Source organism: Agrilus planipennis, unplaced genomic scaffold (assembly GCF_000699045.2).
Source record: "Agrilus planipennis isolate EAB-ADULT unplaced genomic scaffold, Apla_2.0 scaffold309, whole genome shotgun sequence".
In the NCBI taxonomy this organism is placed as follows: domain Eukaryota; kingdom Metazoa; phylum Arthropoda; class Insecta; order Coleoptera; family Buprestidae; genus Agrilus; species Agrilus planipennis.
In genome coordinates this window covers 208,907-223,638 of record NW_020439167.1, presented here as the reverse complement: position 1 = coordinate 223,638, position 14,732 = coordinate 208,907, and the positions used below count along the sequence as shown (strand labels likewise).

General features: G+C 30.0%; 5 protein-coding genes and 1 non-coding gene across 6 annotated transcripts; 3 read left to right on the top strand and 3 right to left on the bottom strand.

Moving 5' to 3' along the window:
* Positions 1 to 21: 21 nt before the first annotated feature.
* LOC108740966 (transmembrane protein 120 homolog) lies at positions 22 to 1,625 on the top strand. The gene has a single exon (XM_018475512.2). The coding sequence runs from the start codon at positions 360 to 362 to the stop codon at positions 1,461 to 1,463; it is 1,104 nt and encodes a 367-aa protein (XP_018331014.1). The 5' UTR covers positions 22 to 359; the 3' UTR covers positions 1,464 to 1,625.
* A 342-nt stretch (positions 1,626 to 1,967) lies between these two features.
* On the top strand, positions 1,968 to 3,123 carry LOC108740967 (signal recognition particle receptor subunit beta). Its single transcript, XM_018475513.2, has 4 exons — positions 1,968 to 2,229; positions 2,284 to 2,450; positions 2,506 to 2,777; positions 2,832 to 3,123. Exons 1-4 carry the CDS (start codon positions 2,172 to 2,174, stop codon positions 3,043 to 3,045), a joined length of 711 nt encoding a protein of 236 aa, XP_018331015.1. The 5' UTR covers positions 1,968 to 2,171; the 3' UTR covers positions 3,046 to 3,123.
* Positions 3,124 to 4,554: 1,431 nt separating this feature from the next.
* Positions 4,555 to 6,840, bottom strand: LOC108740973 (bax inhibitor 1). Its single transcript, XM_018475526.2, has 3 exons — positions 6,536 to 6,840; positions 5,848 to 6,478; positions 4,555 to 4,698 (listed from the first exon to the last, which is right to left on the bottom strand). Exons 1-3 carry the CDS (start codon positions 6,580 to 6,582, stop codon positions 4,666 to 4,668), a joined length of 711 nt encoding a protein of 236 aa, XP_018331028.1. The 5' UTR covers positions 6,583 to 6,840; the 3' UTR covers positions 4,555 to 4,665.
* A 566-nt stretch (positions 6,841 to 7,406) lies between these two features.
* LOC112905451 lies at positions 7,407 to 7,598 on the bottom strand. Its single transcript, XR_003231800.1, has one exon. It is a non-coding gene; the product is annotated as a U2 spliceosomal RNA (small nuclear RNA).
* A 1,708-nt stretch (positions 7,599 to 9,306) lies between these two features.
* Positions 9,307 to 14,052, top strand: LOC108740962 (pre-rRNA processing protein FTSJ3). Its single transcript, XM_025977924.1, has 7 exons — positions 9,307 to 9,318; positions 10,327 to 10,581; positions 10,642 to 11,011; positions 11,176 to 11,652; positions 13,200 to 13,390; positions 13,449 to 13,636; positions 13,807 to 14,052. The coding sequence occupies exons 1-7, from the start codon at positions 9,307 to 9,309 to the stop codon at positions 14,033 to 14,035; spliced, it is 1,722 nt and encodes a 573-aa protein (XP_025833709.1). The 3' UTR covers positions 14,036 to 14,052.
* Positions 11,707 to 13,030, bottom strand: LOC108740961 (ubiquitin-conjugating enzyme E2 S-like; the record flags this gene model as incomplete). The annotated part of the gene is made up of 4 exons (XM_018475506.2): positions 12,919 to 13,030; positions 12,155 to 12,271; positions 11,909 to 12,096; positions 11,707 to 11,850 (listed from the first exon to the last, which is right to left on the bottom strand). Coding segments are annotated over exons 1-4 (561 nt in total), but the record flags the coding sequence as incomplete, so codon positions are not given.
* Positions 14,053 to 14,732: the final 680 nt, after the last annotated feature.

Sequence of the window (14,732 nt, the reverse complement as noted above, 5' to 3'; positions counted from 1 at the left end):
AGTCGTACGTGTCTACGTACAAGTACGACATAAATATATATTTTTTAGTAAATAATTAAAGTTGTTTGAATGTTTTACAATCACTCTTAAGTTTATGTTAAACACAACAGAACAACGTTACTTTGCGTTCATTGCAATTAATTATTATTACAATTTGCATACAATTTGTTTTGTTTCCAGCATAGATGAACCACAGATAATTAAAAGTTTCCAATTTTGACGTAATGATATTTTCATAGATAGCTGCTAGAAAACCAAATTCCAAAAGTCGATAGTCTACAATATTCCGTATAGGTAATATATATGGGTGATATTATTAAAAATTATTAGCATTAAAAAGTTCGAAAGGAAAATTCATCATGGTTAACGTAATTTGTGAAGAAGTGAATCCATTCGATGAGTGGGAAGAGCTTTCCAGCGATTATAAAGAATTGGAGGCTACTAACAAAGTGTATCAAGAAAAAATGGAAGAACTTTCCTCATATCAAAAGCAATGCCAAAAGCACATCACGCATCAGCGTTATCGCATTGGAATTATTTCAAAAAATTTAGCTAAGTTAAAAAAATACCAGGACTCTAATTTCAAAAGGATAGAAAACTTGGAAAATAATATAGCAAAACGTACTGCTCAGCTATATGAAATAGAACAAACTTTACCAAAACAAAACGGGCTGTATTTAAAAATTATCTTGGGAAATGTAAATGTGTCTATTTTAAACAAGGAGGAGAAGTTTAAGTATAAAGATGAATATGAAAAATTCAAATTAGTGTTAAGTATAATAGCATTTATTATATCTGTAATTAATTTGTTTACAAGATTCAGACCATTAGAACTATCATTTATGTTCTTACTGGTGTGGTATTATTGCACTTTAACGATTCGTGAGAGCATTTTAAAAATTAATGGTTCAAGAATTAAAGGTTGGTGGAGATTTCATCATTTTCTATCTACAGCTGCCTCTGGAATCTTATTAATTTGGCCTGACAATGAGACATGGACATTGTTTAGGAATCAGTTTATATGGTTTAACTGTTATATAAGTTGCGTACAATATTTACAATTCCGATATCAAAGAGGAGTATTGTACAGATTAAAAGCTCTGGGAGAGCGGTACAATATGGATATTACAATTGAGGGCTTTCATTCATGGATGTGGAGAGGATTAAGTTTTCTGTTACCATTCCTTTTTATTGGTTATTTTTTCCAATTGTATAATGCATATACCTTGTATAAGCTTAGCAAAATGCCCTCTGCAACTTGGCATGTAACAGTCCTCTGTATTATGTTTTTTATTCTGTTTGCGGGAAATGTTGTTACAACTATTATGGTGATTCCAATCAAATTTAAGCAGGCTCATATACTATTCAAAACCAGGAATTCCAATAATGTTAAGGTCGAAGAGCAAGCTGTAAGTGAAGAAAAAACATATGTTGAGAAGAAAGTAGAGAAAAAGGAAGATTAATTCGTCAAATTTTTATTTATATCAATTTATAAAGCGCATTTTTTTTAACGTTTTCTTTCTCTAACAGGTTGCATTTTAATGTCTTTCACATTAAATTTTTTCATTTATGTAAAAATGTAAATATTATGTAATTGTAATTATAAAATACAATATGAAAGACGGTTTACTATTTTTAAAGAAAATCAAAAATTAAAATGATAGCGTTGCATACTTTAAATGCCATCAAGATAAAAAAAAAAAGTTCCACGTATAATAAGCCTACAGAATCTATAGAAAGGTCAAATTGTTAAACATTCACTTTTACTAATAGTTTGCGACTAATTAATTAATTATTAGTAACTAATTTATTAATTGAAAACTTAGCTAAGCTTTTTCATAAATGAATTTTAAAATAGTCTCTTGTATATGCAGACGAAAGTGTATTTGTGAATGAATTATTACATCATATCTATGGTCTGTTATAATTCTCTATGGTTATAATAAACATTCTATGATAAAATATAACCTCACTTACTTCCACGTCTTCTATGATTTGTGTTTTAATCATTAATCAATCGTTAATTAAAAAGGATAAATATAAAATAACAGCTGGAATAGAACGAGGAAGGTGTGAGTGATTCTTTGGTGTCGTTTTCGTGATGTTTTAAGAAAGGATAACGTTCCTATTGATAGAACAATATCGTTAATTTATAAAATCAATAGGGTATAATGGATAGTAACTACATAAAATTAATAATTTCCGTTTTAACCGTACTTGTTACATTAAGTGAGTGTTGAATTCAACTGGTATTTTTTTTTTTTCATAAAAGTAAATTTTTAGTTTTATATGTTGTTTATCAAAGAGCAAGGAAGTCTCGTAGAAGTATTTTGTTGGTTGGATTACGAGAGAGTGGCAAGACATTAACCTTCACCCAGCTAATACATGGACAATATGTAGAAACATTTACTTCAATTAAAGAAAATATAGGAGATTATGAAACAAATAATGTAAGCTTTATATATTATATTCTTAAAAAAAAACTTTTGTGGTTAATTTTTTTAGGGCACTGTTCGTATTATTGATATTCCTGGACATGAACAGCTAAGATACAAATTCTTTGATAAATATAAATCCAATGCAAGAGCATTAGTTTATATAATTGACTCAACATTAAATTCAGCCAATTTAAGAGATACTGCAGAATGTTTATATAATATATTGTCAGACTCTGTTGTTATTAATAACAGACTACCTGTTTTGGTTCTATGCAACAAACAGGATATTTCTACAGCTTCAAATAATGATCTTTTAAAACAACAATTAGAGGAAGAATTGTAAGAATTTAAAAAATTAGTCAATAATTGTTTGATGCCCATTTTCTTTTGTAGTGCTCTCTTACGTGTTACAAAATCACATCAGTTAGAATCTGTAGATTTAAAGGCCCAGAAAAGTGCTTTCTTGGGAAGAGAAGGAGAAAAATTTAAATTTGAAGATCTGCCTATTAAAGTGTCTTTTGCTGAAACATGTGCAATATTAAAAGACAATTACTCTTCTAAAAAGGGACTGGATGATTTTAAAAAATGGCTCATAAAAGTAGCTTAGTAATAGAATTTCTTGTGAATGTATTTTCATTACTTTGTAATAAAAGGTTTTGAAAAATAAAACATGTTATTGTTTAATTTTTGATCTAATTAATAAAAAACAAAATCCGAAGTTATCATGTATTAATGTTTTTGAACAAATAATATACCTTTTTTAAGGGTAAATATTAATTTATTTGACACAATGCACGTTTACAAGGAGAAATTAATCCCTGTGTGTCGACAAGGCAAAATAACAAAAACTTACAATAAAAAAAAAATAAATCATAATAAATGAGTTCTCAAAATTAAAGTATTATCTTCCTGTTAAAAGTATATTTAAATATGTCGTCGACAAAATTCGAGTTCTAATCCATATTTTTAATTTACGTTTTGTAAAATGATTTAACGATAACGTTTTCATGGTAATGGGTAAATGATTAAATTGCGTGATTGCGGTAATATAACTACAACACATTTTCGTTAATATGCAGGCCATAGCTCATCACAAATGAGTAAAATACCATGTTAAGTGGCACTTAATATACATTCAACATTATGTAAAATCAATTGGACCTTAAGAAACTACAGCTAGGTATAACCCAGGGTATAAAGGAAACAATAAATGTACAATTCAAAAAGCAATTGTAAAAAAATTGTATAAGTAATAGCCAGTGATATCTAAGAGATTTTTATTTGCTCTCTTTTGAACAGAATAAGTTGCGAATGCATATAACAAGCATACACAATGCAGACTGTGAAGTTCCCGCCGTGTGGGACCACACAATGGACGGGCACATCGCAAGTCGTACAAAATCTCGCAATTGACAAAGCAATTTCAAAGATTTTTTATGTTGATATTCGCCATCTCATTGTATAAACATCTTCGACTTGTATTATTTATCGAAATTATACATTGAAATTTGATACTGAATACAGTATATTCACTTTCAGGATCAAAAAATTTGCTTGTTTAATAGGATCCGTTTATAAAAGGGAACGGTTAAACCATAGAATACACGTTTAAACCACTTTCAAAATATATTTTTTTAATTGTAGTAAAGGAACATTACAATCCTTTAAACTGAATCGTTCATTTAAAAGAGTGATTATCAATTTTCATGTCCGTTTCCGTTTAAAAGGGAGTAAGTCGTTAATACACTCATATTTCTTTTACCAGAAAAGGGTCTACAGAGAGTATAATTATATATATTGAGTAAAATGAAACGGCCAAGAAAAGTTTAACAATACCAATCACCTCAATAAACTAAAGTATAGTAATTAAACGCTCCAAGTATTATAATTTGCCAAAATTTCTGTGCTTTTTTTGTAGTACTTATATAATTCTTGAGTACCTATAAATTTTCATCAAGTAGAAGTTAATATATTCAAATATTTAAAAGTAAATCACAACATTAGTAGAACATTTATTTAAGAAATACAGCTACAGTACAATAAATTTAATTTTCCTTTCAAAATATATATCACTTCATTAAAAAAAAAAAAACAACCTACCAAAGTGTAACTCATATCTTTTAAAATACCAGAAATTTAATTAAACAAATACCTACAATCCTCAACCTCACTCATATACATGTTTGTTATTATATTATGTATACAAAGATATTTTTGTTGATATTGCTTAGTTTCTCTTCTTCCTTTGAGGCTCCTGCTCCTAAAACAATTACTAGACATTAATATTCTTGAAAACGAAATGAACATAGGTACATCATTTTGACACTTTTTTTTTTTAATTTACTGAAGTAAAATTATCTGTTTATACACTTTAGAGGAGTACAATAATAATCAGGACTGATAAGCTGTACTATTAGCATTTCTTTACTTCCAAAATATATAGAATTCTGTATCAGTTTATGCCTAAAAAGATAAAGTAGTAGTTAGGATCTTGGGGAACAAAGACAATACTATCAAAAATATGTCTGCACTTATTTCTGTGATGTTTCGTTCAGATTTCCTAAACCATCATTAGACAGGCTAATGGAAAATTTTAAACACAATTATATATTAGACAATAGCAGTACTTCTGAAGTCATCAGTCTATTCTCACTAGTAGGGACTACAAAAGTAATGCACTTGTTGTCTGATATAAAATTGTATGCAAAATTTTTCATTAGCCTGTTTGATGAGGATATCAATAAATCCGAACGAAACGTTGCATAAAAATACAGACATACTTTCAATAATGTTCAGTGTCTTTTTTGCTTATCAAGATTCTCATTACTACCTTACATATAAAAATTTCGTGAGTGAAAGTGGATAACTACATATTGTATTAAGTATCCTTTTCTATGGTACCCCAGCTCAAATTCTAATGTAACATTTTAGAAAAAAGTATCACTAATAAATATTTGTTCAAAAAATATGATGCCTAAAGCTGTAGAAACAGATGAAGCATTCTTACTTGCTGTAGCACAGAAAAAAATTAAAAAATAAGTAAAACTTATGTAACTATAGCAATTATATGCAGCAAATAAACAAAAAAATTTAACTGAAAATAAAATGTGAAAGGTAATTGTGTACATTTCTTAAATATTAAGTAATTAATGAAATTCATTATCTACTTAATACTTATAAACAGACTAAAAACCTTGATAAAATGATAATGCGTTTTTTTCAAGAGATTTCAATTAAAATAATATACCATATCAAAATAAAAACAAATATTATACAAGAGCAAAAATAATGAATATTGCCAAATGGCAAAGATAAACTAAAAGGTAGAAACTGCAAATAATGATAAAAACCTATTTCTTCACAACATTCAAGTACATAATTTAATTACCTTTCCTTTATTATTCATTACCTTCTGGGCTAAGATGATAAGGAGTCTGCGAAAGATTCCAATAAAGTCCACAAACAAATCCAAGGAATGTGCAACAAAATCCTTGCTACCAAAACGACGTTTCTCAATAATAAGTTGGGTGTCATATAGTACAAATCCACACATAACCAAGAGGCCAAGGTACAAGTGAACTTGGAATAAGAGAGTTGAATTGAAGAAAAGGTTTGCAAGTGTCAGAATCATCATGGTACTCAACAACGACATTAAAGTGCCACCCAAATAAAGAAATTTTCCTCGGTCTGCTAGCATTGCACAAACTGAGAATGAGACAAATATCAGAGATGTTGCAGTCAGTGCAGTGACAATGATGCTAGGATTTATATAGATGATAAATTCCAAAAGGGGCCCCAATCCTACGCCTGATAATGCAGAGAATCCCAGAAGGTATCCAATTCTAAGATGCAGTTTCTTTCCATTTTCATCTGGAGTTGACACTAGCAGCATGAAACAAATTAAACTTCCTATAGCAGAGAGAAAGCCAGCTTGTAAAATGTCTGTAAACAAGTGTATTGAAGCTCCTGCGGCGGCTGCCAATGTAGACATTGTAAGGCAGGCGTAGACATTTTTAAGATGTTGTCGAACTTCTGGCTCCCTTAAAATAATTATTAAATAATGATAAAACTATATTTAAAAATTAAGTGAAACTTACAATCGATTTTCGAAGGAATTCATGAAGGTCTGAACTGTTGGCGCCATTGTTATTTGCGATTGTCACTTTTTCCGCACCGTAACAAATTCTTCTCGAATCAAATCAAATTGCAAAAAATATATATCTTTCGAGTCTGTTTGATTTCTTATGAGCACAATCTTAACGCCTTGTTTTTATCAACGATTTAATAATAATTATGATAGTAACGTCACAACAAAAATAGCACTACGCTTGTTCTTACTTTCTATTGGTTTCTGTATTTACTGTTTCTAGATTATTTGAGAATAAACAAGATAATGACAGACGTAATCGTTATACTAACCTTATGCTGACGAAATGTCATTTGATTGGTTGATTGTCCCACGAGTTTGCGCGATGCGCGGTCATTTGCAATGGCGCAATGTGACGACATTTTATAAAGTTTAAGACAGTTTAAGATAAAACTAGAAATCAATTTTTTAATATTTTATTGGCGAACATAGAACTGTAACAGTTATAGGAGAAAAAGATTTAGATAAGAGAATAAATGAAAATTTAAAAAAAATGAATAAGTTCCATACAAAATGCATCAGGGGTTCTACAATAATAACTGCCAAGACGAAAAATACCCATAAAAACGGGAAAGTACAGCCTGATATAACTGTATGCACCCTTCTTTTTGTATATATTTATTGCAGTAGCAAAACGTAAACCTATTTTTTTTAATTTAAATTAAGATAAATTTAAATAAGTACAACACTTCAAACTTTTTTTTACTTAAGGTACAGAGCACTTGTAAGTTGTATCAACTGCACGTATACAGATTCCAGAATTTGCGCATTAAGTTCTACAGCAACATGGCAATTCTAGTAGTGAACTATGTTTAGATTATTTTATTTGGGCCGATCCTGGCGGTACTGCAATGCCAGGCCAACCCGCGACGGAGATAGAGCAAGCTCTTAAATCTCCATCAATTTCCAAAAATCAGTTTAATATACTGGCCCCGCATGCGGGGCGTATCAGATATTAAGCTGATAAGAACAGATACTACACTTTGATCTTAGCCAAAAGGCCGAGAAGCGATACCGAAAACAGTTTCTTGATGATTCCTCATAAAATAACGTTTATTTATTAACCGCCGTTTGTAAGGTTCACGCCATCTACCTTACACCAAGTAACTTACTTACGGATCGATTTTGTTCAAATCATTCATCGTCTAATTTCTTAAATAAGTAAGAGAATCTAACGGTTCTAACGGTAAAGTTGAAATCAATTGATTTATTTTATAATTTATATTTGTATTTTATAACTACGTAATGTGACTCTCAAACGGGGGGTTGTGAACTTCAAAGGGACGCGAACAATTTTTGGGAGCTCACATAAAAAATGATTACAGATCAATTAAACTATTAAACTATGACATTTTGATAAATGTACGAGGATATTTATTTAACAATTTGAATAATGCTAACTTATTGTTAACTTCATAAAGAGTACATTTTCGATGCATTTTTCGAAGATGATCTCGTATGTGACCTCAGAATTGTTCTAAAATATTAATATTTCAGAATGTCCAAATTTCAAATCCAAACAAGCCAAATGGATAACATTTGGATATTTAAATTAAAATATTCCAAAATCTTGATGTGCTAGGGTAACTAATGGGGCTAGAATTAACTGAGCGAAAAAAGATATCTCGGCTACTGCTTTGGTTGTTTTATCGTTTTATTTCAGACCAAAAATAAAATTTCTTAGTTTTGATTTTACAATTTCTGAAAATTGTGATAGATACTGAAGCAATTCTGAGGTCAGAATTGAACTCGTACGTCGCGTAAATGAAGGGTTTAGCAAAATCTCATCAAAATCCTTATTAATTACGTGAGGTCAAAAGAAAGGGGGACAAGGTTACCGGCAAAATTTTGCCAAGGGGAAGGTGGTTCAAAATTTTAAAAAAACACCCCATGCACTACTTTTTGTTCATTAGGAAACCCCCATTAATTTCGTGAACTCAAAAAGGGGGGCAAGGCTACCGACAAAATCTCATCAAGAAGAAGGGGATTTAAATTTTTAAAAAAACATCTCACGAATTACTTTCAGTTTTTCATGGTTTTCTCATAAAAGTGCCCATAAAAAAAATGCGTAATTTCTATTTTCCATTAGTTTTTTTTATCTGTAAATTACTTTGTTTTCATAAAAGGGGCGAGAAATAATAACAATTAATAAGTTTAAAAGTTTTTGAAGTTTTCTGATATGAACCCTTATTATTTGTTTAGTGCCATCTATCTTTTCATCAAGCTATTGCACACGGTTAACGTTTATCAAAATCTACGTTGCCTTTTGTTGATTGATTTAAAACTGTAAACAATGTAGATGGTTGTCATTTATTTGTTGTTTGTATGTTTAATACTACTTAGATAAACTTTCAATTATTTGTTTTCATTGTGTTACTGTTTAATGATATATTTAAAGATATATATATTTCATTTTAGTTGAAATGTTTTGCTACTTCCCGATAGAGGCCTCGTAGATGCATTTTATTTAATTATTTTGTAATAGCAAATTAGCAAATAAAAACTGTGTATATTTTTTCTCGTATGACAGTTTTTAATTTTTAAGTAATTTTTTGCATACTAATATTTCATCCACCTACATAAATGACAAGAAAATTTATGCAACATAGAAAAACTTTTTTATTTGATGTAGGGGGTAAAATTTTTATTTTTCAAATAGGGACACTCATGTTATTAACGCATTATGTGCATTTTTTTGAAACAACATCGTCAAATAGACCAATGCAGGAGAAGGTAGGAAAACAGGCGAAGTTATTTTATAACGAGTATTAAACATGAAGGATTTTCATAATCAGTTGTTCAATCAAAGCAATATTGTGGTTAAAAGTATTTCATTTATTTAAAAAAGCACAGCCGACGTTTCGCCCAGGTTGTTGGACGTTCTCAAGACTACAATGTAAGGTGTAAATTTTAATAAGAATGGGCCACATTGATCTATTTTCCAAGATTACCTGGTTATAATTTTAGTTAAAAATGTAATGCTGAAAGCGTAATAATCTGGGCGAAACGGCGGCTGTGGTTCTTTAAATAAATAAAGTACTTTTAACCCCAATATTGCTTTGATTAAACAACTGATTATGAAATGGGGGAGAACGATCAATAGAATGGATTTTTATAATTTCAATAATACACATTCGTGTAATATTCAATACGATTTAAGTACAATAACTATCACTTAGGATTAATAATACCTGTTGTTTGATTTCATACCAAATGTTGGAGCTGATTAATTTTGTCTACAGGTAAAGCAAAATGTTCACCGAATATCGAAATTACACATTTCTTTGTCAGCGTTTTTTCCTGTGTCGCACGAGGGAAACTGTCTAATTTGGGAAACGTGTGGAATATATTTTTTTAACCATGTCTATTTGAAAATATTATCCGCTTCTCTGAAAACGACCCTTAACTAACCGAATTCATAAAATATTCTGACTAAACAGTAACATCCTTCAAATTCATTAAATTTATTGGACTTACATTACTTTATTATTTATCTATACTATATGAAAAGAGGCTGAAGGTATTTGTACGAATTTTTCTTATATCACCTCCTATTTTTTAAATAGTCCAAGAGCCGGTGACATTGAAAGTGTAGTATAATCATATCAATCTTGTACAATTTAAGATTGGCTTTAATGTATTCTTATTTTTAATCAGAAGATCATTTACTCATTTCGCTTCAGTGATTCATAGTATTATCAATTTTAAAGTGACATGAAGTATTAAATATTCTGGTTCTAGTTTATATTGGATGACACTTCTATAAGTAATCATGAAAAGACCACAAATGAAATAAAAGAATGTTGTAAAGATATAAAGGTCCTTGGTCGGAAGGATTTAAGGAAATTACTTGCATGGTGGAAAATTCTTCATGAAGAATTAGCAGTGCCTGCTAAAGTTGAAGAGGTTGAAGAAAATTCCATTAAGGAAAATAACGAGAAAGAAAACCAGGAAGATGAATTTGAAGAAATTGCAAAAGAAATAACTGAATTACAGGTTTTATAAATCCAAATGATTAAATTAAATAACATACAATGCAATTTTTATTCATTAAAGGAGGAAGAGCGTAAAGAATTGAAACGTAAACGAAAAAAGACAATGAAAGAACGTAAAAAATTAAACGAACGTTTGAATTTGAAAATGGTTCTTAAAGGAGACAGTGGACCACAAATGGAAGACGACGATATGTTTAGATTGAAGCAAATTTCAGATAAAACTGAAATGAAAAAAGTGCTTGATGATGATCCTGATTTAGTTGCTGACAGTGATGACGATAAAATAAAATCTCCAAAAAGGAAATTTGAGAGGTATGAGAAAGGAGAAGGCCATTTGGACAATTCTGGATTATACTATAAAGACTCAGATTCTGAATTGGAAATGGAAACTGATGAAGAAGAGGAAGTAGACGGTGTCAAAGAAGGTTTAGGTATGACAATCTTTGTTATTTCGTCTTCTTCATTAATGTAGAATAAGCCAATTGTCCAGAATATTTTAATAGAACAGTCTAAAGTAATGAACATATACAACTAACATTAAAAGATAACTACAAATAATTAATTTTTTGAGACACTAAAAAGGAAACATTTACAGGTTTAGGTAGCGATTCTGATAGTGATGAACTAGAGGGTGAAATTGATAACAAACCAAAACGAAATAAAAAGGTCAAAGAACATCCATTAATAACTGATCTAGACTATAGAGATAAAGAAGAGAAACGCGTTCACAAAGCGAATTTGTTCTTTGAAAGGGATGCGTTTAAGGACCTTATTGGAGAAAACGAAGAAGATGCCGATTTAGATAGATTAATTAAAGTTTATAAGGAAAAGGGATCAGTCGTTTTAGGGGAGGACGATGGCACCTCGAATAAGGAAGTAAAATCTAAGAAGATAAAGGGAGAAAAACAGGCGCAAGAAAATAAGAAAATTATTCATGATGATGATTCAGATAGTGAAAGCAGCAGCGATTCTGACAGCGATTACGAAGTTTTAAAAGAAATTTCAAAGAAGAACAAGAAAAAGGAATCGGAAACAAGCGAGAAAGATGGTTTTGATATAGTTAAAGAAAAAGGTTAGTGATGAGACTTTCGATAGTGCAACTTTTGTAAAAAATATTTAAAAAAATGATATCGCCACTCACTTGAGCATGAATTTCAGTCATCATTTTGGCTCTTTGGGAATAGTCATCATAATGTTCTAATAGAAGTTTTCCTGCTTCTTCATTTAATGCTGATTCTGCATTTGGAACAATTAATAGGCATTTTATTGTCTACAAATGAATTCAGCATTACAAAATTACTAAAGTAATTACTTAAGCATTTACTTACAAGAAGTATATGTTTAATACCGAGATCTGGTTTCCAATCCCTTTTTAGTGTGTTAACGCATATCTCTCCATTTGCTGCTACATTTGGATGAAATATTTTTGTTAAGAAAAATGCTTTTGGAGGAGACTGAGGAAAATCTTTACTCAATGCCAGTTTTACACGAAATAAACCATTTACATAAGGAGTTCCTAAGCATTGAACATTCTTTTTAAGATAAAAAATACCTTCTATTAATGATTTACTTACCAGCAGGGCCTTCAATAACTGCTTGTATATCAGTAACATCTTCTTCATTGATTTGAACTTTTATTCCTTCAGGTGGACAGCCTACTAATTCCTGCATTTCTTTTACNATGAACAAAACTCAATATAGTTTCTCCAAATTATTTATTTTCAACACGACTATATTGTTTTGATTATTTGCGATTATTATTAAGACTGCCAATTTTGTATAAACTACAAGTTATACAGAAGGAGTGGGGAAGTCGTGGAGAATACTTCAATCTGGTTATTGATTAAATTCAAATTGTTTTGTACATCTTTTTTAAATTACAAGATTTTCCAACATTAATTACTTTTTACTTTTGTCGATACTACGGGAGTATTGAAAATTGATGCAGTTTTTTTATATTCTTTTTATCTGTCTTGTGCTTCTTAAATGTGTCTACTTCCTCTCACAAAAAATGGTGTATAACAATTACTTTGTAGTGATAATGATGCACCTAACAATTGAAAGAAATGGTAGTGCTGTAGATATGTTTAAAAAAGTACATTTAAGATAGCCAATTGTAGTTGAATTGGAAAAATACTGCAATTATTTTCGACACTTCGACAATGTACGAATTCTCATCCTCAATTAGTTTTAAGACAGCATACTATCGAAACAATATTGTCAAATGCTAGAAATAATTAATTTAGTAAAACTAAGTAACTATTTCAGTAACTGATGATGATGCTTAGAATGCCCCATATACGTAAATAATTATTTTATCGCAGGTGAATAAAATTACCCAAATAGAGATTTGTAATAATTTTGTACTTTGGCTTTTCCAAATTAATACTACTTCCATACATATAAAAAGCAAAATCAAAGGAGCCCTGCCTGGCCGTGTGTTTTAACATTTATCAAAAAGGTTGTAGTTGTCGCATATAAAAAAAAAAATACATTGTGACCGTAGTAAAGTTTAAAATATTAAAAATGAACTTGTCTTTTCATAGAGTTATTTTTTTATAAAAGCTTAGTTAATGAATCAGGTTACTGTAAGTGACAACAATTTATTTTAAATTATAGGCAAATTGGGCAAACGAAAACTTACAGAAGAAGAATTGGCCTTGGGAACGATGATGATAAATAGTAGAAAAACTAAACGTGATATTGTAGACGCTGCATGGAATCGTTATAGTTTTAATGATGTGGGTTTGCCTGATTGGTTTGTTGATGATGAATCGAAGCACATGAGGAAAGAAACTCTGGTACCCAAGGTGATAAAGAAAACGGATTTAAATTGTATTTGTATTAACGTACTAAATCATATTTTAGGAATTAGTTGATGAATATTCATCTAAATTGCAAGACTTAAATGTGAGACCAATCAAGAAAGTCATTGAGGCTAAAGCAAGGAAGAAGAAGCGCGTGATTAAAAAATTGGAAAGGGCAAAGAAGAAAATAGAAGCGATAATGGAAAATGTAGATGTTAGTGATAAAGAGAAGGCGAAACAAATTAATCAGTAAGTTACAAATGTATTGTGGAACATCATCTGTATAAAATTAATAATTTCTTTACTGTCTGTGTATGTATTAAAAAAATTGCTGAATTAAATTATAAAATTTTAGTGTTCTGAATCAAAATAGGAACGCCTGAGTGTAATTCATTTATTTGACGTTTCTGTGTTTTTAGATTGTATAAGAAAGCGAAGGCTGGACAGAAGAAGGAAGTAACTTATGTAGTTTCCAAGAAAGCAACTGCTTCTAAAAGGCCCAGGAAACCGGCTGGAGTTAAGGGTCCTTATAAAATGGTTGATCCTAGAATGAAGAAAGACACTAGAGCACAGCAAAGAACTGTGAAGAAAGGCAAAAATAAAATAAAAAAGCCCAAAAATCCGAAGAAAAAGAAAACAAAACAATGATATAGCCAATTTATATTAATTATATTAAACAGAATAAAAATGTTATTTCCACTGTTTTTTTTTTGTTTATTTAAATTCGCTACATGGACACAGTAACGAATGTAGGTATTTTCTATAGACATATTCTATACTGTTTTTTATTCAAATGTAATACTCTTGTCTGTCATATATCAGTTTCTTTTTTTATAAAAATAGTTTCTTCTTCAAGTGTGCAGGTCGAAGGTGAAGGCTGTTGCTGGTAAATCAATTTTTTAATATTTTATTGGCGAACATAGAACTGTAACAGTTATAGGAGAAAAAGATTTAGATAAGAGAATAAATGAAAATTTAAAAAAAATGAATAAGTTCCATACAAAATGCATCAGGGGTTCTACAATAATAACTGCCAAGACGAAAAATACCCATAAAAACGGGAAAGTACAGCCTGATATAACTGTATGCACCCTTCTTTTTGTATATATTTATTGCAGTAGCAAAACGTAAACCTATTTTTTTTAATTTAAATTAAGATAAATTTAAATAAGTACAACACTTCAAACTTTTTTTTACTTAAGGTACAGAGCACTTGTAAGTTGTATCAACTGCACGTATACAGATTCCAGAATTTGCGCATTAAGTTCTACAGCAACATGGCAATTCTAGTAGTGAACTATGTTTGGATTATTTTATTTGGGCCGATCCTGGCGGTACTGCAATG

Excerpts from the sequence above, each read along its gene's own strand:
- LOC108740973 (XM_018475526.2), bottom strand. The coding sequence starts at position 6,582 with ATGGCGCCAACAGTTCAGACCTTCATGAATTCCTTCGAAAATCGATT. Across the intron at positions 6,479-6,535 it reads AATTCCTTCGAAAATCGATT|GGAGCCAGAAGTTCGACAAC; the intron begins GTAAGTTTCACT and ends AATTATTTTAAG. Across the intron at positions 4,699-5,847 it reads TTATCATCTTAGCCCAGAAG|GAGCAGGAGCCTCAAAGGAA; the intron begins GTAATGAATAAT and ends TAATTGTTTTAG.
- LOC108740966 (XM_018475512.2), top strand. The coding sequence starts at position 360 with ATGGTTAACGTAATTTGTGAAGAAGTGAATCCATTCGATGAGTGGGAA.
- LOC108740967 (XM_018475513.2), top strand. The coding sequence starts at position 2,172 with ATGGATAGTAACTACATAAAATTAATAATTTCCGTTTTAACCGTACTT. Across the intron at positions 2,451-2,505 it reads GAGATTATGAAACAAATAAT|GGCACTGTTCGTATTATTGA; the intron begins GTAAGCTTTATA and ends TAATTTTTTTAG. Across the intron at positions 2,778-2,831 it reads CAACAATTAGAGGAAGAATT|TGCTCTCTTACGTGTTACAA; the intron begins GTAAGAATTTAA and ends TTTCTTTTGTAG.
- LOC108740962 (XM_025977924.1), top strand. Across the intron at positions 10,582-10,641 it reads AAGAAATAACTGAATTACAG|GAGGAAGAGCGTAAAGAATT; the intron begins GTTTTATAAATC and ends TATTCATTAAAG. Across the intron at positions 11,012-11,175 it reads CGGTGTCAAAGAAGGTTTAG|GTTTAGGTAGCGATTCTGAT; the intron begins GTATGACAATCT and ends AAACATTTACAG.